The sequence below is a fragment of the Tiliqua scincoides genome, chromosome 5 (assembly GCF_035046505.1).
Source record: "Tiliqua scincoides isolate rTilSci1 chromosome 5, rTilSci1.hap2, whole genome shotgun sequence".
NCBI classification, from domain to species: Eukaryota; Metazoa; Chordata; class Lepidosauria; order Squamata; family Scincidae; genus Tiliqua; species Tiliqua scincoides.
Window position 1 is genome coordinate 99,069,306 of NC_089825.1, and position 22,675 is coordinate 99,091,980.

The 22,675-nt window shown below is 44.6% G+C and overlaps 3 protein-coding genes across 3 annotated transcripts; 1 reads left to right on the forward strand and 2 right to left on the reverse strand.

Moving 5' to 3' along the window:
* Positions 1–7,756: 7,756 nt before the first annotated feature.
* Positions 7,757–8,716, reverse strand: LOC136652553 (olfactory receptor 6N1-like). Its single transcript, XM_066629491.1, has one exon. It carries the CDS (start codon positions 8,714–8,716, stop codon positions 7,757–7,759), a length of 960 nt encoding a protein of 319 aa, XP_066485588.1.
* Positions 8,717–9,692: 976 nt separating this feature from the next.
* LOC136652554 (olfactory receptor 6F1-like) lies at positions 9,693–10,676 on the reverse strand. The gene has a single exon (XM_066629492.1). It carries the CDS (start codon positions 10,674–10,676, stop codon positions 9,693–9,695), a length of 984 nt encoding a protein of 327 aa, XP_066485589.1.
* Positions 10,677–12,357: 1,681 nt separating this feature from the next.
* LOC136652555 (olfactory receptor 11A1-like) lies at positions 12,358–16,761 on the forward strand. The gene is made up of 3 exons (XM_066629493.1): positions 12,358–12,400; positions 14,244–14,323; positions 15,772–16,761. The coding sequence occupies exons 1-3, from the start codon at positions 12,358–12,360 to the stop codon at positions 16,759–16,761; spliced, it is 1,113 nt and encodes a 370-aa protein (XP_066485590.1).
* The last annotated feature ends 5,914 nt before the right edge of the window (positions 16,762–22,675 follow it).

Genomic DNA, 22,675 nt, shown 5'->3' on the forward strand with positions numbered 1-22,675 from the left:
AAGGGAAGTCTGGGTGGAAAGAAAAAGAGGACATTGTGTGAAGAGGGACTGCAATCCAGGCACTTGTGCATCTGGCAGTGAGCAGGGGATTGTGAAACCTCACCTGCTGGAAGGCTGCTCCTTGGCTGAGAACTTTGGGCTCCAACACCAACAAGTGGTTAGATCAGCAGTGGAGCTTCTTCCACAGCTGAGGATTCCCTGGTGCAGATGAAAAGGGAGGAAAGTTAAATGCTCAGGGGTGGGGGAATTAAATGGTCCTCTCTTGCCCCTCACAAAATCAACATTTCCAAACTCTTTTCACTATTGCTACTGCTATTTGTTGAACTGCCTGTGTAGAAACCAGGGCAATGAGACATCCCTTCCTTTCATACAGAATACCAACTTCCTCTGTGTCTTTTCCCATGGCTTGAACTGTTCTGTTTCCTTGCCTGCAGAACAAAGAATTCCTACCCTGGTTCATCATTCACTCCATTAGGAGAATGTCTATTTGCTGTGAAGAGATGTTCACTAGGGACTAAGGGCCCCTGAGAAGCTGCACTTGGTCTCCCCAGGATGAATATCATGGTACAAGCCAGGTCAGCTGCCCCACAACCATTGCCTGAGAATGTTGCAACTGCAGGCAACTCACACACACCCCACCGCCTGAAAAGAACTCTGCCCTAACTTCCAGTTGCCCAGTGACTGGTAAGGGGGATGCAACAGAGCAACAAGCTCTGGCCTCTGTCATTGGTCAGAGGACTCAAAGTTCTTGGCTTGCTTTGTTCTATTATAAGCTGCCAGGGGGATCATTTTGGTTGAAAGGCCAGGTATAAAGCTGAAAATAATGAGGTACTCCCCAGTCTCTATAGAAGAGATATTTCACCTTCGTTCATATGTGATGATCCTCTCAGCCAGGAGGGTGAGTACAGACTCGGATTCGAGCAGGGCACCTTTCATCACTGCCTGAGAGACACCAAGGGGCAAGACAGAGAAGATAGAGGTGGCACCCAGTGGAGTCCAATAGGGTCGCTCAGCCTCCCCACCCCCTGCACTTTTCTTTCCTCCAAATGTCACCATTCCCTGGCTTTTTGTCAGTCACATCTCCTCCAAATTGAATTACTGCTCCACAGTTAATGTTCCTGAAATCGCATTCAGCAGTTTTGTTACAAATGGAGCATGAGACCAAAAAAGGAGTGTGAAAGGCACTTGGTGAGGCTTTGTCCAATCTTGACCTCATGGTTAGTGTACGATTCCTTGTGGTCCTGGCAGTGGCAGGCCCAGCAGCTGCCAACCTATCATTGGGGCCTCTCTTCCTGGACTGAAAGAACTGGAAGCACTTGCAAATTTGAGACAGCCCCCCTCCCAATTTTGATGGTAAACTACTGGGGGGAAAAACCCTCATCTTCCTTGCAGATACTTACAGGATTTGTGACTTTTGTGCCACAAAATCTCCTGCGCTCTCTCCTCCAAAATAAACTGAGTGAGCGCAGATTTGCCATCAAATCTTCTCACTACTCAAGAAAATGGGGAGCCCATCATAGCAAAGAAGTCTCTTTTGCCTCTGCCCTGCCTCATCTGGTGGGATTCTGAAGACGCACACAAAGTAAAAGATTGGCTGCCTTTAAGCATTCAATCTGGTCCTGAGTATCAGGTAACTCCTCAGGTAACTCTCCCCTGGCTGGCCAGAGACAACTTCCTAGGATTGCCTGAAGTAGCAGAGACTCTCAGGACACAGAAACCATTAATAAATCCTTCTTAGATCTTTCAATATGTTATCACCTTTCAATCAGTATAGATAGGAGGAAGAGAATAATAAAAATGCACCCTCTCCTGATCATCAGAACCAACATTATTACTAATACCTTTACACAATAACCAATAAGATCACTAATTCGTCATCCCTCCCTCTTCCTCTCACTAACTCTCTTTAGAATAGTAAAGATGAAAAATGTAAAAATTCAGGTAACTAAAAAGCACTTACTAATCTGGTCTGGTCTGATCTGGTTTTTCTGGTCTGGTGAGGGCAATGTTCTGACAGTTGAAACAAGAGACTATGAAGTCATAGTGTGATGACCCTCTTGTGACATCACACTGCCAGGAAACCCCTGCATAATCAGAGTGCATAATCATTAGTCTAGCACATTGGTTCCCAAACTGGTGGGTTAAGACCCTTCAGGGAAACCAGAATGGCTCAGAAATCAGCAGCAGCACAGTAGGGGAGTGGAGGGTTTTTCAAGTTACTTGGGGATCGCTATGGCTCTCTGGAGGGTCCGGGGAACCTGTGACCCTCTCTGCAGCCCCCCCTAAGGCTTCAGACTCCTGAAAAAACAGGAAAAATGCACCTGGTTTCGCAATCAAAACAGGAAGTGGTGTTTTTTCTTTTCCTTTTTACAGATCTTTGAAGCCCCAGGGAGGTTGCAGAGGGGGTCGCTGGCTCTCCAGACCCTTCAGAGAGCCATAGCAACCCCCAGGTAAGTTGGAAATCCTTCCCTCATCCTGATTGTGCTGCTGCCTCCTGCCTCTCCCCCTCTCTTCTCCAGCAAATACTTACAGGGTTCCCAAAGTCCCGGCAGGACTTTGGGAACCACTGATCCTGCACTCCATTTTGCACAGTGACCAGTCAAAGGCATCTGGGAATCCCGGAAACAAGGTGTCAAGGCAACAGCAAGTGTATTCAGTGGCCTCGGAACTGAGACGTTCTACTTGGCTGTCATGATTAGTGGCCATTGCTAGGCCTTCTCCATGAAATTGTCCCCTTTTAAAGCCATCAAACTGGTACCCATCACCATTTTCTGTAGCAGCAAATGCCAGAAGATAATTTTATTCCTTGTCTGTTGTATTGGCAACCTTCAGTCTTGAAAGACTATGGTATCGCGCTCTGAAAGGTGGTTCTGGCACAGCGTCTAGTGTGGCTGAAAAGGCCAATCCGGGAGTGACAATCCCTTCCACACCGGGAGCAAGTGCAGTCTGTCCCTGGTTTGTCTCCCTGGTTATGGGCCTTCCTTCTTTGCCACTTTGCCTCAGACTGTTGGCAAAGTGTCTCTTCAAACTGGGAAAGGCCATGCTGCACAGCCTGCCTCCAAGCGGGCCGCTCAGAGGTCAGGGTTTCCCACTTGTTGAGGTCCATCCCTAAGGCCTTCAGATCCCTCTTGCAGATGTCCTTGTATCGCAGCTGTGGTCTACCTGTAGGGCGCTTTCCTTGCACGAGTTCTCCATAGAGGAGATCCTTTGGGATTCGGCCATCATCCATTCTCACGACATGACCGAGCCAACACAGGCGTCTCTGTTTCAGCAGTGAATACGTGCTAGGGATTCCAGCACGTTCCAGGACTGTGTTGTTTGGAACTTTGTCCTGCCAGGTGTCTGTCTGTTATTAATTTTATAACCTCTCTGAATTCCCTGTTTACAACTAACTACAGTTAGTTTGTTGCCTGTAACCTATCTTGTTAGTTGATTATATCTTCTTGGTTGCTTCTCTTCTATCTAATTAACCTCCTTGTTAGTTTTAGTTTCCAATACTGTAGTACAGGCTGTATAACAAAGTCTGAAACTTTCTTGTATTAAAGTCCTCACCAACTCAACTTAGCTTTGTGTGGAACTGATCAATTGAGTCAGCTCTAACAGTTTCATCATCCTGAATAGCTTGCAATAATCTCTCTGAATTCCCTGTTAACAACTAACATTCTCTAGTATTCTCTAGGAGGGGGTATTGGCCAGAAAGTCCCCCTCTTCCTTGTCTGATAGTCTGGGCTGGTGACATCAGGCATATTCTACCAAGGCTTTTCCCCATTTAGCTGTGAGTCCAAAAAGGGAAAAGGTAGGAAGTGAGCATGCTAACCACTAGGCACAGCGTCCCTGGGTCAGCCTGCAGTACCTTGGGGAGCCCCTTCTTCTCCTGAAGCCCCTTGGGGAGTCCCCTTTTCTTCCCTGACAGTCAGCGTAATTAAAAAACCCCAGGCATGTTCCCTGTCCATGCAGGTTCTCTTTTTTTCCCCTAAATTAAGAGACTTTAGTTTAGTCCTTAGTTTCCTCAAAGGCAGGGTGCTGCAGCCCCTTGATGATTTTATTTGCCTTTTTCTGCATCATCTCCAAGTCTACAATTTTCCTTTCTGAGATGTGGAGACCAGAACAGTACACAGCATTCTGAGTATGGTTGTACCATATCTAAGGGTATTGTAATAGTGGCAGTTTAATTTTTGAATATTTTCCTAATAAATCTCTAGCATGGAACATGCCTTCTTCACAGCAACCCTTGCACATGATCAATTTGCTCATTGAGATATCCACTTTGACCCCCAATTATTTTTCTACCATCGTCAGCACCAGTTTGGACCCCATCAGTGCACTTAAAGAATATGAATTTTTTACCCCAATGTGAATCACTATATTTACTCACAATGAATCTCCTTTGCCATTTTGTTGACCAGTCACCCAGATTGGAGAGATTCGTTTGAGCTCTTTGCAGTCATCTTGAGATTTCTATGGGAGAAGTAACAGCAGGTGAGTAGAGATACACCAGAGTATAGTTGCAAAGGGTAGAGTTTGTTCCCTGTAACCTTTCTTGTTATTTGCTTACAGTTTGTTGGTTGCTTCTCTTCTTATATCTAATTAACCTCCTTATTAGCTTTTGGTTTCCTGTACTGTAGAACAAGCTGTGTTACAAAGCCTGAAGCTTTCTTGTTTTATTAAAATAATCACCAACTCAACTTTGCTTTGTGTGGAACTGATCAACTGAGTCAGCTGTAACAATGTCATCATCCTGAATAATCTGAAGGGTCACTTGCAGTAACCTTCTGAATTCCCTGTTAACAACTAACATAACGTTCACTCACATTCTTAGCAGTAAATCACAAGGTCTGGTCTTTGTGGTCTGGTGAAGGCAATGTTTTGACCAACTGACAGTTGGTCTGTGTCAGTTAGAAACTGACATAGGAACAATGGGATTATGATGTCAGAGTGTGATGTCACAAGCGGGCCATCGCACTACCAAGGAAACCCCTGCATAATCAGAGTGTCCATTAGTCTAGAATTAGTCCATTAGTCTAGCATCCTGTATTGCACCAGTCAAAGGCTTCTGGAGATCCCAGAAGCAAGATGTCAAGGCAACAGCAAGTGGTATTCAGTGGCCTCTGAACTGAGAGGTTCCACTTGACAATCATGATAGGTAGCCATTGCTAGGCCTTCTCCATGAAATTGTCGCCTCCCCCTTTAAAGCCATCAAACTGGTAGCCATCACCATTCTCTGTAGCAGTAAACGCCAGAAGATAATTTTATTTCTTGCCTTTTATTTATTTTATCTGTTTCTCTCATTACCTTGCATACTGACCATTGGCACAAATCGTTAGGACAGTTGGCAACACTGATACTGTACATTAAACACTTTTCCAAACAATAATTCTGGGAGCATTATGAAGTCTTTAGCTGGTGCCAAAAAAAAAAAAAAATGACATGTTGTGTGATTGTCTCCTCTCTTCTGAATCAATGTCCATCAAATTCATTGTGTCACTCAGAATTACAGGAGATGGAGGAAAACTTGAGCCACTTTCTCCACAGCATGTGAGACGAATCCCTGTTTTTCCTGGGGTCCCCACTTCTTTTCTGTGCCTTTTTGTCATTTCCCCATATTTGGGGCAAATTTAACTCACCAGCAGCTTCTGTGCATTCAGCGGCTGGAAGCATCATGGGTAGCTTTTGCTCCTTTGTTTTGCAAGCACCAGGAATGTCTTCTCTTCTGTTTGGGTCGAAGTTCTTACCAGGGACAGGGAAGTGCCTGCTCACTGGCTCACATTCCCATTGTCCTACTCTGAGGGGGGGCACCCAGGTGGGCTGCATGTTTTCCTCTATCCAGATAATCCCTTTCCACTAATCAGGTAAATTGGTGATGTCATGATAGCCAAATCTTAAATCTTGCAAGCCCACCAGGAAGTGAGTGATTTTCATTTCAGTTGCCTGAGCGCCCACTATGTGGGTCTCAGAGAGAAGCACCGACTCACAGGGCAGCAAGAGAAAGTGGGCTGGGAGTTCCATCATTAAGGTAATTAGGACAGGGACAGAGTCTAGCAGAGATCCCTCAGGCTCCAATTCATTTCAGTTCAGTTTTCCACTGGTTTACAAAATGTTCCTGAATTAGGCAAGCAGATTAGTAGCTGGAGCGCCTTCTGCTGGCCAGTAGCAGTAACTTGTATTCTCTAGTATTCTCTAGGAGGGGGGTATTGGCCAGAAAGTCCCCTTCTTCTTTATCTGATAGTCTGGGCTGTGGCATCAGATATATTCTACCAAGGCTTCTCCCCATATAGCTTTGAGTCCAAAAAGGAAAGAAGGGAACAGGTCGGGAGTGAGCATGCTAACCACTAGGCACAGCTTCCCTGGGTCAGCCTGCAGTACCTTGAGGAGCCCCTTCTTCTCCTGCAGCCCCTTGGGGAGTCCCCTCTTCTTCCTTGACAGTCAGCATAATTTAAAAACCCCAGGCATGTTCCCCTCCATGCAGGGTCTCTTTTCTTCTAAATCAAGAGACTTTAGTTTAGTCTTTAGTTTCCTCAGAGGCGGGGTGCTCCAGCCCCTTGATGATTTTATTTGCCTTTTTCTGCATCCTCTCCAAGTCTACAATTATCCTTTCTGAGATGTGGAGACCAGAACAGTATACAGCATTCTGAGTATGGCTATACCATACCTAAGGGTATTGCAATACTGGCAGTATAGTTTTGAAACCTTTTCCTAATGAATCTCTAGCATGGAATGTGCTTTCTTCACAGCATCCCTTGCACACGATCAATTTTGTCATTGAGATATCCACTTTGACCCCCAATTATTTTTCTTCCATAGTCAGCGCCTGTTTGGACCCCATCAGTGTACATATAGAATTTTGATTTCCCCCCCCCCCCAATGTGAATGACTTACCCAGTTTGGAGAGGTTCGTTTGAGCTCTTTGCAGTCATCTTGAGATTTCTTGGGAGAAGTAACAGCAGGTGAATAGAGACACACCAGGGTATAGCTGCAAAGGGTACAGTTTGCTGCCTGTAACTATCTTGTTAGTTGGTGATAACTTGTTGGTAGCTTCTCTTCTTCTATCTAACTCACCTCCTTATTAGCTTTTGGTTTCCTGAACTGTAGTACAAGCTGTGTTACAAAGCCTGAAGCTTTCTTGTTGTATTAAAGTCCTCACCAACTCAACATTGCTTTGTGTGGGACTGATTGATTGAGTCAGCTCTAACAATGTCATTATCCTGAATGATCTTGAAGGATCACTTGCAATACTTGTTGGCATCCTTCAGTCTCGGAAGACTATGGTGTCACGCTCTGCATGGTGGTTCTGGAACAGAGTGGCCTCTCCAGTGTGCGAAGCCTGGGTAAAGTAGGTATGGAGGATAGGCTGTTATCCATGCAGCAAATCCCCCCTCTCCACATCACTGAAATGATCCAATGGAAAGGCAGAAGCCAATACGGTTGGTTCCAGCGGCGTCGCAGGAGTTGCCAGAACGTGACTGTGTTCAGCCATGAACTGCCTGAGGGACTCCGGCTCTGGATTTTGCCTTGAGGTTGACTCCTGAAGCCTTTTCCATAACTGGATGTAGCCACAAGGCAGTGGAGGTTTGGGATCAGAGTTTTCCTTCTCTCAGATGAGCTGCCTTCCCAGGCTGACTAGTCCCATCTACCCGGTGGCTGTTTAGTCGCCTCTTATGACAAGTACAGCCAATCTGAGGGCCTATTCTTATCCCCAGCCCCCAGGGGAAAAGCTGATAAAGCATGCTCATGTAAATATGAGTTATTTTTATCCTTATCACCAAGAAATTTTTGAGACCCAATTGTGCTTGCTAAGACATTTCCGAAGGGCTTCTTTCACTTCTCTGTTTCTCAGACTGTATATGAGGGGATTGACTAATGGCGTCAGGACAGTGTAAAAGAGAGAAAAGACTTTGTTTAATTCTTTCATTGTCTCACTCCATGGCATGACATAAACAGTTATCAAACTCCCATAAAATATTGTGACCACAATAAGATGAGATGAACAGGTGGAGAAGGCCTTTTGCCTCTGGGTGGCAGATGGAATTCTTAGGATAGTGGAAATGATAAAAATATACGATGTCACAGTTAATAAAAAGGGGATCAGCGTGAACATGGATGAAAAAATTGTCTCTAGAAGTTCTAGAGTGTGATTTTCACTACAGGCAAGCTCAATGACTGGGGTAAAATCACAGAAGAAATGGTCAATTTCATTGGAACCACAAAATGTTAATCTTGACATTAAATGCAACAGAACTGCCATTGCCACAAATCCATTAACCCAAGATCCACCCACCAAAGAGATACAAACTCTACTGTTCATAAGGGTTGAATAGTGTAGTGGTTTGCATATTGCTAAGTACCGATCATAAGACATCATGGCTAAGAGACCACATTCTGTGACTACGAGGGAAGCAAAGAAATAAAATTGAACTATGCAACCTGAAATCGAAATGGATCTGTTTCCAGTCAAGATACTGGACAATATCTTGGACAGGATGGTGGTAGTGTAGCAGGTCTCTAAATAGGACAGATTCCCAAGGAAAAAGTACATAGGTGTATGAAGGCGATGATCTGAAACAACCAATCCTAAAATGATTAGGTTTCCTACCATGGTGAATGTATAGAACAATAAAAATAAGGGGAAGAGGAAAATGTTCAAGCCTTGGAGATCTCTAAAGCCGAGAAGGATGAATTCTGCCATCTCTGTTTGACTTTTCCATTCTGTGATGTCCATCACTTGCATCTAGACAAAGAAAATAAATGTGTGAAGTGATACATTGTGTGATAAACCATCTTTTTTAATGTTAAGACTTCACTTACGGCCTTCACTTAATCAACTCAAGTCAAGCTGCACTGGATTTACTGATCTCTGTCTTGAACTTCCTAACAAGGCGGATGTCCTCATCCTCATTCAATTTCGTGTCCTCTCTGCTTGTGTGTACTTAACTTGAGTACAGGTTTAAACATCTTCCCCCTTTGGGGGAAAGAGAGTTCAAAAAGGGAGCAGAATTTTCATTGCAATAAACCTAGTCCTTCCCTTCTTTCCTATAAATAAATATAAGAATAAATATAAGGATATAAGAATAAATATAAGGTATAAATAAGAAGCCTATAAATACTAGACATCAACTCTTACTACCAGCAGCAGCAAACGCAGCACAACAACAACAACAACAACTTGAGAATAGAACATGGGTATCTCTAGGAGAAGAAGGTCAATATTGAGCCAATTGTCATTGGAGCTTTTGAAGCAGTGCCCAAAAGTCTGAAGAAACACCTCAACATTCTTGGCCTGGAGCAAATCACACCAGCTCAACTCCAGAAAACTTCATTGCTTGGAAATGCATGAATCCTACAACAATATGAGATCTCCGTGATTCCCAGAATTTTGGCTAGATCCTGAATTGCAGACTATAATCAGTCTAGCAGAGGCTGTGATGAATAAATTCTTCCAACCCACAATCTACTATATAGGAGAGGCACAGGCATATATTTACATATTTAAAATACTTTTTAATTTTTGCATTTCAACAAAGAAATTCATCATGTGGTTTACATAGCAAAATAAATTGTGGGACGAAATAGGTTCCTGTCTCAAAGGGGCTCACACTGAAAAATATATACAGATGCAAAAAAAAAAAAAAAAAAAGAATGCTTCGCTGGGATAAACAGCATAAATAAGTTTAAGTAGGTTTAGGACTCAGCTCACACTACCTTATTCTTGAAACAATAACTCGGTTTTCCTTTGGTCTTATAACCTGAATCACTTTGCCAATGGATGTTCTAATGGCCTCTTTCACTTCTCGGTTCCTCAGACTGTAAACCAGGGGGTTGACCAGGGGTGTCAGGATAGTGTAAAAGACAGAGAACACTTTGTTCAGCTTTCTCATTTTTTCTGGATTTGGGAGAACATAGACAATGATTAGGGTACTGTAATAGACGGTAACGACAATGAGATGCGATGAACATGTGGAAAAGGCCTTCTGCCTTCCAGTGGCAGACGGGATTCGTAGGATGGTGGTGATGATAAACATGTATGACGTCAGAGTCAATAAAAAAGGAGGCAGGGTGAAAATAGTCGAGAACACAAATCCCATCAATTCAAATCTGTGGTCTTCACTGCAGGCAATTTGTGCTACAGGAGCCAGATCACAGAAGAAATGGTTGATTTCATTGGGACCACAGAATGTCAATCTGGTCATCAGATACATCATTACTGACATGGCCAGGAACCCATTCATCCAAGATCCAACAGCCATGATAAGGCAGAGTCTGTCACTCATAACAGAGGCATAATGTAGGGGCCTACATATTGCTATGTACCTGTCATAAGACATTATAGCTAGGAGGCCCAATTCGGTGAGCACCAAAGCAGCAAAGAAATAAAACTGGACAATGCAGCCAGGAATGGAAATAGCTTTCTCCCCAGTCAAACCAGCAAGGACCTTGGGCAGGATGGTTGAAGAGTAGAAGGTCTCCAGGCAAGAGAGATTTGCAAGGAAAAAGTACATGGGAGTGTGAAGGTTATTTTTTGCCACAACTAATACAACAATGAGGATGTTCCCAGGCATGGTGAGGATGTAAATCACTAGAAATAAGAGGAAGAGGACAACATTGAGATCCTGAAAATCTCCAAAACCCTGAAGAATTAATTCTGTGTTGATGGTTTGATTTCCCTCTTCTCTGATTGCCATCATCTGCAACTAGGGGGAGAAAAACAATACCGCAGTTCAGTGCAGTTTTAACCAAGAGCACCTATTACCTTCACTAAAATTTCTATTGAGAATGATTCTGAGCAGGCATCCATGACTGCCTCTCCCATTGCAGGATATGGTGCACATCCCACTGTCACAACTGTATCAGCAGTGGAAAGTTGGAAAGGATTGTGCCCTTAATTAAACTGAGTATATATGAACATTTTTGACAGTTAAACCTTGCACCAGTTCCCACCCACTGCATTTCTACCATCTTACATTTTTTCAGTGAATGTCTGTTGGACGTATATTCATTCAGAAATAACATCTCTCTCTCGCTTTCTCTTTGTGGAAACTAAACAGTGCATTCATTTCAATCTCATGTTAATGGATTTTTTAAAATTGTTAAACAATGTTTGCATCCCTTTCTCTCCTTTTAATTCACACTGATTCAAAAAGACCTGGTAACTAACACCAAAACAAGAGAAACTAGTTATCTGAATGGTGTGATGACAATTTCAAATACTGGAAATCCACTCCAATGGGACCATTAAAAGCTGCACCAGAGGGGAAGCAGGTCAAGCGATAAAGCCAAATAAACAGCATGGAACAGTCAGTTTAGAAATCATAGCAACTCTGAACTGTAATTATTATCTCTTGAGTGCTATCAGTATGATAATGCATAGAGAAGGAAAATTTATTTGCCACGTACTAGTTAAAACTTTGTTTACCTGTACTGCTGGAGTGAGGCTCTGCTCTTATTTATTTTTCAGTGAAAAATTAGCAAAAAACCTATGATAGAACATAAAAAGCTACCTCTTTAACACATTTGAACAAAAATAAAATTAAAATAAACATAAGAATACCAGCAAACATTGTATATGATTGGGTAAAATTGGACAAAAGTGGAAAAGCATGTGGACCAATTTTGAAATGTGGTTATAATCAAAAATGCTGAAAGAACAATGAGCTGAAGGTCAAGTGGATGAAAGTCAGGGCACTGCTGTAAAAATCTCTCTGGGGTAATCGGTTAACCCCCAGTCTTGGAAGATGTTCTTCCCTTCACTTCCAGAGAAAGGTTATATGACCAAATTAAAAGACAACCAATATGACCGCAGATACATTAGGCTGCAATCTTATACACACTTCCCTGGAAGTAAGCCCTATTGAACACAATAGGGCTTATATCTGAGTAGACATGCAAACAATTGTGTTATAAGTTTTATGTAGCAACTACCAGCCCCATGGGAAAAATATATATATACAATCAGTTTACAGTTCTATTCTCCTTCCATTCCTCCCTTCCATCTTTCTACTGGCTTTACAAGAACATTACATAGTTGCCCAGAGATTCTCAAACTAGTGCATTGCAATGCTGCAGCCAGAGAAGCTCTGTCTGTGTCCCTTTAAGGGGTGGGGAGGGGGAATGCAGCAACACAATCGGGGCAATCACACCGCAGTCAGGGCTTTTAGGGGCATTGTTACACTTAACTGAGCTCGCACTGGCCTCTGGGGTGGGTGTGGGGAACCCTGTGAATACCCCTGCAGAGCTCCCCAAGCCTCGTAAAATCTAAAAATAGAGCTTGTGACCCTCTTCTGGTTTCGTGATCGAAAACTGGAAGTGGGTCGCAATTTTTACTTTTAGATTTTATGAGACTTGGAGAGCCCTGTGGGGGTTTCCATGGGGCTCCCCACACCCACCCCAGAGGCCAGTGCGAGCTCAGGTAAGTGTAAAAATGCCCTGAAAGCCCTGGCAGTGGCGCAATCATCCCAATCACGCTTCTGCATCTCTCCTTCCCCCACAAAGACTGACAGATGCTTCCAAACTCCTGGAGAGTGTCCTGGAGAGTTTGGGAATTGATGCAGTAGCCTATAGAAACATCCAGAGGGTACCTTGGGTCCATCTTATAGTAAGGCAAGAGTGTCGTTACTTTCCAGAGAGCAGCATGTTCTAACTCCTTGGTGGCCTTTCTTCAGAAAACCAACATGAGCTTGATGAGAAAGAAGAAGGCCATCAATTCACATCTTTTTGCTGATAGAACATCTTTAGAATTCATGACTGGGAATGGAAACCACAGGCATGGCCTATGCATCAGATCTTCCTGTAATGACTATCTTTTGTTCTGTGGAGCTTTTATTTACGTAATTCCCTCTCCCTGTTTCTGTCTTGGGAGTTGGTTGTCTCTTTTGATTCATTCAAATGTGTTGAATCTTAAACTCTCCCTTAGGACTTTTGCTAATATGAACTTACAGTTATTGAAATAATATTTATGTCTATGCCCCTGATAATCTTGTTAACTTTAACAACAAACATTAATTAAGCCTTAAAGAGGCAGTGTACTATTCTCACATTTATTGAAAACAGTGACATCTTCAGGTTGTGTCCAGTATTGCAGCCTTAAAAGACTGTTTCTTTTGGATTAATGGTTAACTATATGATTCCTTTTCTTTTCCATCTCAATCAATCCCTGAATGAGTTTTACATTTTTTATTCTCTTTTTGTGTGACCTCTTTCAAATATTTGTTTCAATTTTTGGTGGGTGTGCACCTGGTTTTTGATGGTTTCCATTGGTTTCATGTTCCAGGAAAAACAAGTTTTAGCGCACGTATGAAGTGCACCAAACATGTCCTAAGGCATCCCTTGCAACCTTTGCCTAAAGAGTTTTCCTTGGTAAATCATAAAGTAAGAATGTATGTCTATGCAGACTATCTCTCCTGCTTAGCAAAGGACCCCTGTGTGTGTATGGGGGGATATGTGTCTAGTAACACCCACCAAGACAGGCTCTCCCCAGCCTTCAGAAATTGCAAACTGGGCTCCCCCACCTCAGTGACTCAACAGGGCTGCCCAATACACCTGCAGAACATTGGCTGCCTGCATATATGTTCCATGTAGGTACAGACCACATCTCAGCAATCTGATTATGCAGGGGTTTCCTATAATGTAATGGCCCTTTTGTGACATCACACGCTGACATCATAGTCCCTTAGGTCAACTGTCAGTTGATCAGAACATTGCCCTCACCAGACCAGAAAGACCAGACCAGATCAGGCTAGTAAGTCCTTCTTGGTTACCCTCATTTCACATTTTTCATCTTTAATATGACAAAGAGATTAAATTGGTGAGAGGAAGAGGGAGGGATGAAGAGACTATTAGTGATCTTGTTAGTTATTGTAGCATATTAGTAATGATGTTGGATCTGATGATCAGGAGAGAGATCAGGGGTGCATTTTGGCAGGAATTTCATTCTTTCCTGTCTATACTGATTGAGAAACGAAAGATCTAAGAAGGATTTCTTAATGGCTTTTGAATTCTGAATGTCCCTGATTCTTCCAGCAATCTTAGGAAGTTGTCTCTTGCCAGCCAGGGGAGAGTTATCTGAAAAGTGATGCTTAAAGATTAAAATGCTTCAAGGCATCTGACCTTCTCCTTCATGGGCATCTTCAGAATCGTACCAGGTTAGGCATGGGGGTGGTGAAAGATTTCTCTTCTGCACTCTGATGGACTCCACACTTCCTTGAGCAGCAAGAAGATTTGATGGCAAATCTGCTCTCACTCATTTTGCTTAGGAGGAGAGGGCACAGGAGATTTTGTGGCATTACAGTTCTATGTGCTTTATCCACAAATCCTGTATGTACCTGAAAAGAAGGTGAGGGTTCTTTCCCCCCTAGTTTACCATCAAAATATGAGGGGTGTGTGCAGTCTCAAACTTGCAAGTGCTACAAGTTTTGCAGCCGTCTCCAGGAAGACAGGCCCTAATGATAGGATGGTAGCTGCTGGGCCTGCCACGGCCAGGAACACAGGAATAATTTCATTTATTTATTAAAACTTAATTGGCACATATATACAATAATGCTACAGTTTCAAATATAGATCATAATTATAATAATAAGCCACCCCCCTAAAAACTCAAAACTAAAAGTTTTGAGTGGGCCTTCGAATGAGATGGGCAATGTAAAATCGTGTGAGCCAGTGATTTAACATCTCCCAGGTCACATGCACAACGCCTATTGTTATAAGGAGTTGTACATGTCCGTCTTCCATCTGTCACAGCTGAGGGCAGGACATTTCATCTTGCCAAAAACAAGGCCCTTTGTTTCTGCAGAGATTCTAGCAGGTATAGATACCTTGTGGGCTGACTGACCATGTAATGTAGGTGTTACTGAATCTTTGTATCACATGTTATTCCAGTATGATTGGTATCAAGATCTTCATTTACAATATCTTGATCTGATCCTTTCTAATTCTTTGGGCTGAACGGAGAAGGCTACAATCTATTATTTGCTGAGGGGACTGAGTAAGGAGTTAACCAAAAAAGTTGCTAAATGTATTAATTTAATGATTCAGAGATGATGTAGATTGAGCATATCTAACTCAGATGCTCCCAGCATGTACTGCCCAGTAAGGATTTGATCCTTGATGCTCCTTTATTTGTCTTATATTTTTCATTATTTATGCCAATAAAAATTTTGAATTTCAGTTTTGAATTGGGCGGGAATTTCAGTTTTGAATTGGCTCTTTGGGCGGGAGCTGCTCCTGCACCCTCCTCTTTGTCCCGCCCGCGCCCCCGACCCACCGGGAGAGCTGAGCCCAAGGAACCTCCAGGCGCAGGAACAGTCTACTCGCCAGTTGGCCAGCTTGGCCGGGGAGGGGAGGCGTGGGGCGGGCAGCTGGGCTGCTTCTCTCGCCCTTGTCAGCAGGCTGCATCTGTGGGCCATTCGCGCCCTTTCACAGGAGCTGCGAAAGCGAACTCGCAAGGGCTGGTGAGCGGCAGCCGCATCGCGGGAGACTCCAGTTGGCCGCGTCCGGCTCGCCCCTTCAGCCCTAGCAGCCTCGGCACCCGCTGGGAGCAACCCCCTTTCCTCCCGGGACAGGATGGCCCCACACGGCTGCTGCCCCCAGGAGGGTTAGCCCTGACATTTCAAGGCGCAAGCTCCCTGGCCAGCAAACGGTTCTTAAAACCAACAGCTGGATTAGGTAGGGGTTCTATAGAATAGGTGAGAACCTGCTGAATCCCACCACTGATTATAAGACCTAAAATGCAGTGGCGGACATGTCATAAGTTCCTAGGATGTTATATGTTAAACTTGCCTCTAGGAGGAAGAAAAGAACCATCAGGGAAATCAAACACTCCTCACAGAATTCATTCTCCTGGGGTTCGGAGATCTTCAAGAACTCAAGAGCCTGCTGTTTCTGCTGTTTTTCCTGATCTACGTATTAACAATGGCAGGGAACATCCTCATCATAGCCCTCGTTGTGACTGATGGTCATCTTCACACCCCCATGTACTTCTTATTGGGAAACTTGTCATTCTTGGAGATCTGCTACGCCTCCAACATCCTGCCCAAAGTCCTTGCTAGATTTGCAAGTGGAGACAGAACCATTTCTGTTTGGGGATGTTTGGTTCAGTTTTATGTATTTGCTTCCTTGGTGGTTACAGAATGTTGTCTCCTAGCAGTGATGTCCTTAGATCGGTATCTAGCCATCTGCAGACCGCTACACTATGCGATGATCATGAAAGACAAGGTATGCCTTAGCCTGGCAGCTGGATCATGGGTTAGCAGGTTCTCATCCATGTACATCATGTTGTACCTCGTGTCAACATTAACCTTTTGTGGCCCCAATGAAATTGACCACTTCTTCTGTGATCTTTCACCTCTCCTGGAAATTACCTGCAGTGAGACGTACATAATAGAAAGGACAACTTTAGTATTCTCCTCATTGTCCACTTTCCCACCATTCTTGTTAACACGGACCTCTTATGTTTTTGTGATATCCACCATCCTGCGTATTCCATCCACTGCTGGGAGGAAGAAAGCATTCTCGACCTGCTCTTCCCACCTCATTGTTGTTACCATGTTCTATGGGACCCTAATCATAGTGTATGTGTTGCCAAAACACAAGATGCCACGTGCTTTACACAAAATCCTCTCCGTCCTATATACTGCATGTACTCCTCTTGCCAATCCCTTGATCTACAGCCTGAGAAACAAGGAGGTCAAAGAAGCTCTGAAGAAATCTGTTCAAAGGGTTCTTTATTTCATAAGACTTCAGCGAGCCCAGTGTCGTGCCTCCCGAGTAGAATAAATTGGTGTGCATTAAAACCTCTGCTTTCATTTCAGAATTTGTGGCTATTTTTGGCCAACTCATATTTAAGTTACCAAGTGTCCCCGTCCCGTCCCCCCATAATGAGGTCTCCTCTCAGATTTCTGGTACCAGTGCTGTGTATTGTGGCTTTTACATGTTGAAGGAGTTTTGCATGTGCGGAGGGGGCACAATCACCCTGTTTCTGCCAAACCTTCACTCTTCTGATGAAGAAATGACCAGAGGTTCTCGCATCACTCATGAATGTTTGTGGGGTACCTTTTCTGCTGCCTGGCTGCCCCTGCAATGGTGCTATCCAGCTGTGATTGCAAGAAGTGAAAAGAAAACCTTTTCGCCATCCTTTTGGGTTTTAGAAAGGAAAATCTGCCTCAAGGTATTGGTGTCTAAGCAGGGGGATGTTGCTGCCAGGTAATAATGAATGAGGGAAAGATCATCTGCATGTGTTCAGAAGCAAATGTCCTCTACAAAGTGTGGTGCATGGAGAATTCTGAATTTGGAAAGGTCTGTAAAAATGGATAAACCTAATTTTAAATACTTGCATTGCAATTCTATGCATATTTATTCAGAACTTAGCCTTTATAAGCTCAAGGACATTTGCTGTCTGGTAACCTGGTATAGAATTGCATTTGTTCTTTGTTGGTTTTTGTTCAGATTTGAGAGTATGACAACATAATCCTATACATCAGTGTTTCCCAAAGTTTTGGGTTGAGACCCACCAGGAGAACTAGAAGCAGGGCATTTTCCCTCAAGGGGAGTGGCCCTGCTCTGGTGGCAGTGACAGTGCTGCAGAAATTGCAGTGCTGCTGCCAAGCAGTGGTGTAGCTAAGAAGGTGCAGGGGGTAGCAGTTGCACCAGGCATCAAGCTTTAGGGGGGCAACAAGCTGAGCTTGAGTGACCAAAATCATGAAAATTTTGATATGTATGAATAATACCATCATGTTATATATCATTGGAAAGGTAATTTAATGTAGAATGAAATACAACAGACTGCACTGGAATATCTATATTCTATCAAAAGTTATGGGCAATTAACCAGAAAATGAAAACACAACTGCCTTGTGGAACAAAAAGTGAATTTGCTTAACTTCAAACTGACCTATGAGACTGATTGTTCTGAGTGCCAATGAGATGTTATTATGATACAGCATGGAACCAATAGCTTTTTATTTATTTAATTAAATTTGATTTTTGTCATGCAGAAGGGGGGGGGGGGCTACAAAATCTTCTTTGACTCCAGGTAGCAGATATATGCTTTAGCTATGCCACTGACTGGGGGGAGACAGCAGAGCAAGTGGGTGGTGAGCTGCTGTGGGGAGGAGGTGGGTTCCTCCCAATTTTCACTTTTTTAAAAGCCCGGGTGTGATGTCACTTCCGGTTGTGACATCACTTCCGGGGCAAGACTTTGAACTTGGCCGTGGGCTACATGATCATTAGCTACGCCACTGCTGCCAAGGGGCTTTTTTACTTACCTGGGGGGGCAGAGCTGGCCTCCTGCAGGGGCTCGGAGGCTTGCAGCTCCCTCTGATCTCCTCTGCAGCTTGTTTACAAAGTCCTTATCTTCAATCTAAAGCAGTGTTTCTCAATGTTTGTCCTCTGCCATACCACTTCACATGGTCCACCTATTCAAAGTACCACTGGAAATAACTGACAATGATGTCGTCAGTTCTGGGTTGGAAGGCCAGATGGGACACGAGAAACAGCTGTAAGAGGCTCAGGGTGGATGGACAGGAGGGCTTTTTTGAGCACAGAAAGCAACCTTTGGAGCTCTGCCCACTGAGCTGAGCCTCCCACCACTGTTTGTTTTGTCCTGTTCTTGGTCTCTCCAGCAGCAGGCGTCCTGAGGTCCTGTGAATACCACCAGACACCAACTCAAGTACCGCTGGTGTTACCTGTACCACTGGTTGAGAAACTCTGATCTAAAGTTACTTCTAGTTTGGGGGGAATAGGGGCTTTGAAAACAAGCTTCAGAGGAGATCAGAGGGGGCTGCGAGCCTCCAATCCCCTGCAGGATGCCAGCGCTGCCCCTCAGGTTTGCAAAAAGTCCCTTGGTAGTGGCAGTGCTGCAATTTCTGCAGAACTGTCGCTCTCCACCTCCCTCCCCACTCACACAAGCCCCTGGTTCCCAACTCCCCTGTAGTTGGGAGTTTGGGAACCACTGCTATATATATTAACTAAGAAGTGATGACTAAACTGTTTTGTTTACAATGAGTACATAAGATTGCACCCACATTTTCCATTTTCTAAGACAGAACTAAGACTATCGGTTCCCCTTTGTAAGGAAGGAGAACTGTCTTGCGTATGAGAAAGTGTTGCCATTGGACAACAGCTGTCCATAGAATTGGCCTTCTTCAGCTGTCCCTGAAGCTGTCCCTCTCCAGTTGTCATCCTGGAGAGGAGGGAAACAATTCCCTGGGGGGGACCCCTTCTCCAGGGGACGGGCCCGTATTCGAACGCACTCAGGATACTCCTCGGCGGGAGAGGGGTCGGGGGCTTCTTGTAGTGGGGGATTCGATTATTAGAGAGGGGGGTTTGCGACGGATGTGAGGACCGCATGGCGACTTGCTTGTCTGGTGTGAAGGTTGCGGACATCACCTCTCGTCTAGACAGGCTGGTAGACAGTGCTGGGGGAGAGGTAGCAGTTGTGGTGCATGTCAGCACCAATGACATGGGCAAGTGTAGCTGGGAGGTCCTGGAGGCCAAATTTAGGCTTTTAGGCAGGAAGCTGAAAGCCAGGACTTCAAAGGTAGCGTTCTCTGAAGTGCTACCTGTTCCACGCGCAGGGCCAGCTAGGCAGGCAGAGATCAGGGGTCTCAATGCGTGGATGAGACAGTGGTGTAGGGAGGAGGGGTTTAGATTTGTTAGGCACTGGGGAACATTTTGGGACAAGCGGGGCCTATACAAGAGGGACAGGCTCCACTTGAACCAGAATGGAACCAGACTGCTGGCGCATAACATTAAAAAGGTGGCAGAGCAGCTTTTAAACTGATCCCTGGGGGAAGGCCGACAGGAGCCGAGGGGCATCCGGTTCGGGACTCCTCATCCCTATGGGATGAGGATGGGAAGGTTAGAGAACAACAAGACAAAGGCAGAGCAGGAGAAGAAATTGGGAAAGGTAGCGTGATGGGATGTGATAGACGGTTTGGCACAATGAGAGGATGCGGGGACAAAGGAGCAAATAAGCAGCCCATCCTGGGGCATTCTGTGTACAAATGCTTTTATGCGAATGCCCAAAGTCTACGAGCAAAGGTGGGAGAACTGGAATGTCTGGTGACAAGGGAAAATATTGACATAGTGGGCATAACGGAAACCTGGTGGAATGCGGAGAATCAGTGGGATAACACAATCCCAGGCTATAAACTCTACAGGAGGGACAGGCAGGGGCGTGTTGGAGGTGGGGTGGCCGTTTATGTTAAGGAAGGGATAGAATCCAGCAAAGTAGAGATTGAAGGTGGGTCCGACTCCACCGTAGAATCTCTGTGGGTTAAATTACCAGGCTTGTGCAGCAATGTAATACTGGGGGCGTGCTATTGTCCTCCAGACCAGAAATTGGATGGGGACCTTGAAATGAGGAAACAGATCAGGGAGGTGACAAGGAGGGACAGGGTTGCAATCATGGGGGACTTCAACTATCCTCATATAGACTGGGTCAATTTGTGTTCTGGTCAGGATAAGGAGACCAGATTTCTTGACGTGCTAAATGACTGTGCCTTAGAGCAGCTAGTCACAGAGCCCACCAGAGTACAGGTGACTCTGGATTTAATATTGTGTGGTACGCAGGACCTGGTTAGAGATGTAAACATTACTGAGCCATTGGGGAACAGTGATCATGCTGCGATCCGTTTTGACTTGCATGTTGGGGAAAGAATACCAGGCAAATCTCTAACAAAAACCCTTGACTTCCGACGGGCGGACTTCCCTCAAATGAGGAGGCTGGTTAGAAGGAGGTTAAAAGGGAGGGTAAATAGAGTCCAATCTTTCCAGAGTGCATGGAGGCTGCTTAAAACAACAGTAATAGAGGCCCAGCAGAGGTGTATACCGCAAAGAAAGAAGGGTTCCACTAAATCCAGGAGGGTGCCCGCATGGCTAACCAACCAAGTTAGAGAAGCTGTGAAGGGCAAGGAAGCTTCCTTCCATAAATGGAAGTCTTGCCCTAATGAGGAGAATAAAAAGGAACATAAATTGTGGCAAAAGAAATGTAAGAAGGTGATATGGGAGGCCAAGCGAGACTATGAGGAACGCATGGCCGGCAACATTAAGGGGAATAATAAAAGCTTCTTCAAATATGTTAGAAGCAGGAGACCCACCAGAGAAGCGGTTGGCCCTCTGCATGGTGAGGGAGGGAAAGGGGAGATAAAAGGAGACTTAGAGATGGCAGAGAAATTAAATGAGTTCTTTGCATCTGTCTTCACGGCAGAAGACCTCGGGCAGATACCGCTGCCCGAACGGCCCCTCTTAACCGAGGAGTTAAGTCAGATAGAGATTAAAAGAGAAGATGTTTCAGACCTCATTGATAAATTAAAGATCAATAAGTCACCGGGCCCTGATGGCATCCACCCAAGAGTTATTAAGGAATTGAAGAATGAAGTTGCAGACCTCTTGACTAAGGTATGCAACTTGCCCCTCAAAACGGCCATGGTGCCAGAAGATTGGAGGATAGCAAATGTCATGCCTATCTTTAAAAAGGGAAAGAGGGGGGACCCGGGAAAATTTAGGCCGGTCAGCCTAACATCCATACCGGGTAAGATGGTGGAATGCCTCATCAAAGATAGGATCTCAAAACACATAGACAAACAGGTCTTGCTGAGAGAGAATCAGCATGGCTTCTGTAAGGGTAAGTCTTGCCTCACAAACCTTATAGAATTCTTTGAAAAGGTCAACAGGCATGTGGATGCGGGAGAACCCATGGACATTATATATCTGGACTTTCAGAAGGCGTTTGACACGGTCCCTCACCAAAGGCTACTGAAAAAACTCCACAGTCAGGGAATTAGAGGACAGGTCCTCTCATGGATTGAGAACTGGTTGGAGGCCAGGAAGCAGAGAGTGGGTGTCAATGGGCAATTTTCACAATGGAGAGAGGTGAAAAGCGTTGTGCCCCAAGGATCTGTCCTGGGACCGGTGCTTTTCAACCTCTTCATAAATGACCTGGAGACAGGGTTGAGCAGTGAGGTGGCTAAGTTTGCAGACGACACCAAACTTTTCTGAATGGTGAAGACCAGAAGTGGTTGTGAGGAGCTCCAGAAGGATCTCTCCAGACTGGCAGAATGGGCAGCAAAATGGCAGATGTGCTTCAGTGTCAGTAAGTGTAAAGTCATGCACATTGGGGCAAAAAATCAAAACTTTAGATATAGGCTGATGGGTTCTGAGCTGTGTGTGACAGATCAGGAGAGAGATCTGGGGGTGGTGGTGGACAGGTCGTTGAAAGTGTTGACCCAATGTGCGGCGGCAGTGAAGAAGGCCAATTCTATGCTTGGGATCATTAGGAAGGGTATTGAGAACAAAACGGCTAGTATTATAATGCCGTTGTACAAATCTATGGTAAGGCCACACCTGGAGTATTGTGTCCAGTTCTGGTCGCTGCATCTCAAAAAAGACATAGTGGAAATGGAAAAGGTGCAAAAGAGAGCGACTAAGATGATTACGGGGCTGGGGCACCTTCCTTATGAGGAAAGGCTACGGCGTTTGGGCCTCTTCAGCCTAGAAAAGAGATGCCTGAGGGGGGACATGATTGAGACATACAAAATTATGTAGGGGATGGACAGAGTGGATAGGGAGATGCTCTTTACACTCTCACATAACACCAGAACCAGGGAACATCCACTAAAATTGAGTGTTGGGAGAGTTAGAACAGACAAAAGAAAATATTTCTTTACTCAGCGTGTGGTCGGTCTGTGGA

Excerpts from the sequence above, each read along its gene's own strand:
- LOC136652553 (XM_066629491.1), bottom strand. The coding sequence starts at position 8,716 with ATGGACATCACAGAATGGAAAAGTCAAACAGAGATGGCAGAATTCATC.
- LOC136652554 (XM_066629492.1), bottom strand. The coding sequence starts at position 10,676 with ATGGCAATCAGAGAAGAGGGAAATCAAACCATCAACACAGAATTAATT.
- LOC136652555 (XM_066629493.1), top strand. The coding sequence starts at position 12,358 with ATGGGGCTCCCCACACCCACCCCAGAGGCCAGTGCGAGCTCAG. Across the intron at positions 12,401-14,243 it reads AGAGGCCAGTGCGAGCTCAG|GAGGAGAGGGCACAGGAGAT; the intron begins GTAAGTGTAAAA and ends CATTTTGCTTAG. Across the intron at positions 14,324-15,771 it reads TGTATGTACCTGAAAAGAAG|GAGGAAGAAAAGAACCATCA; the intron begins GTGAGGGTTCTT and ends ACTTGCCTCTAG.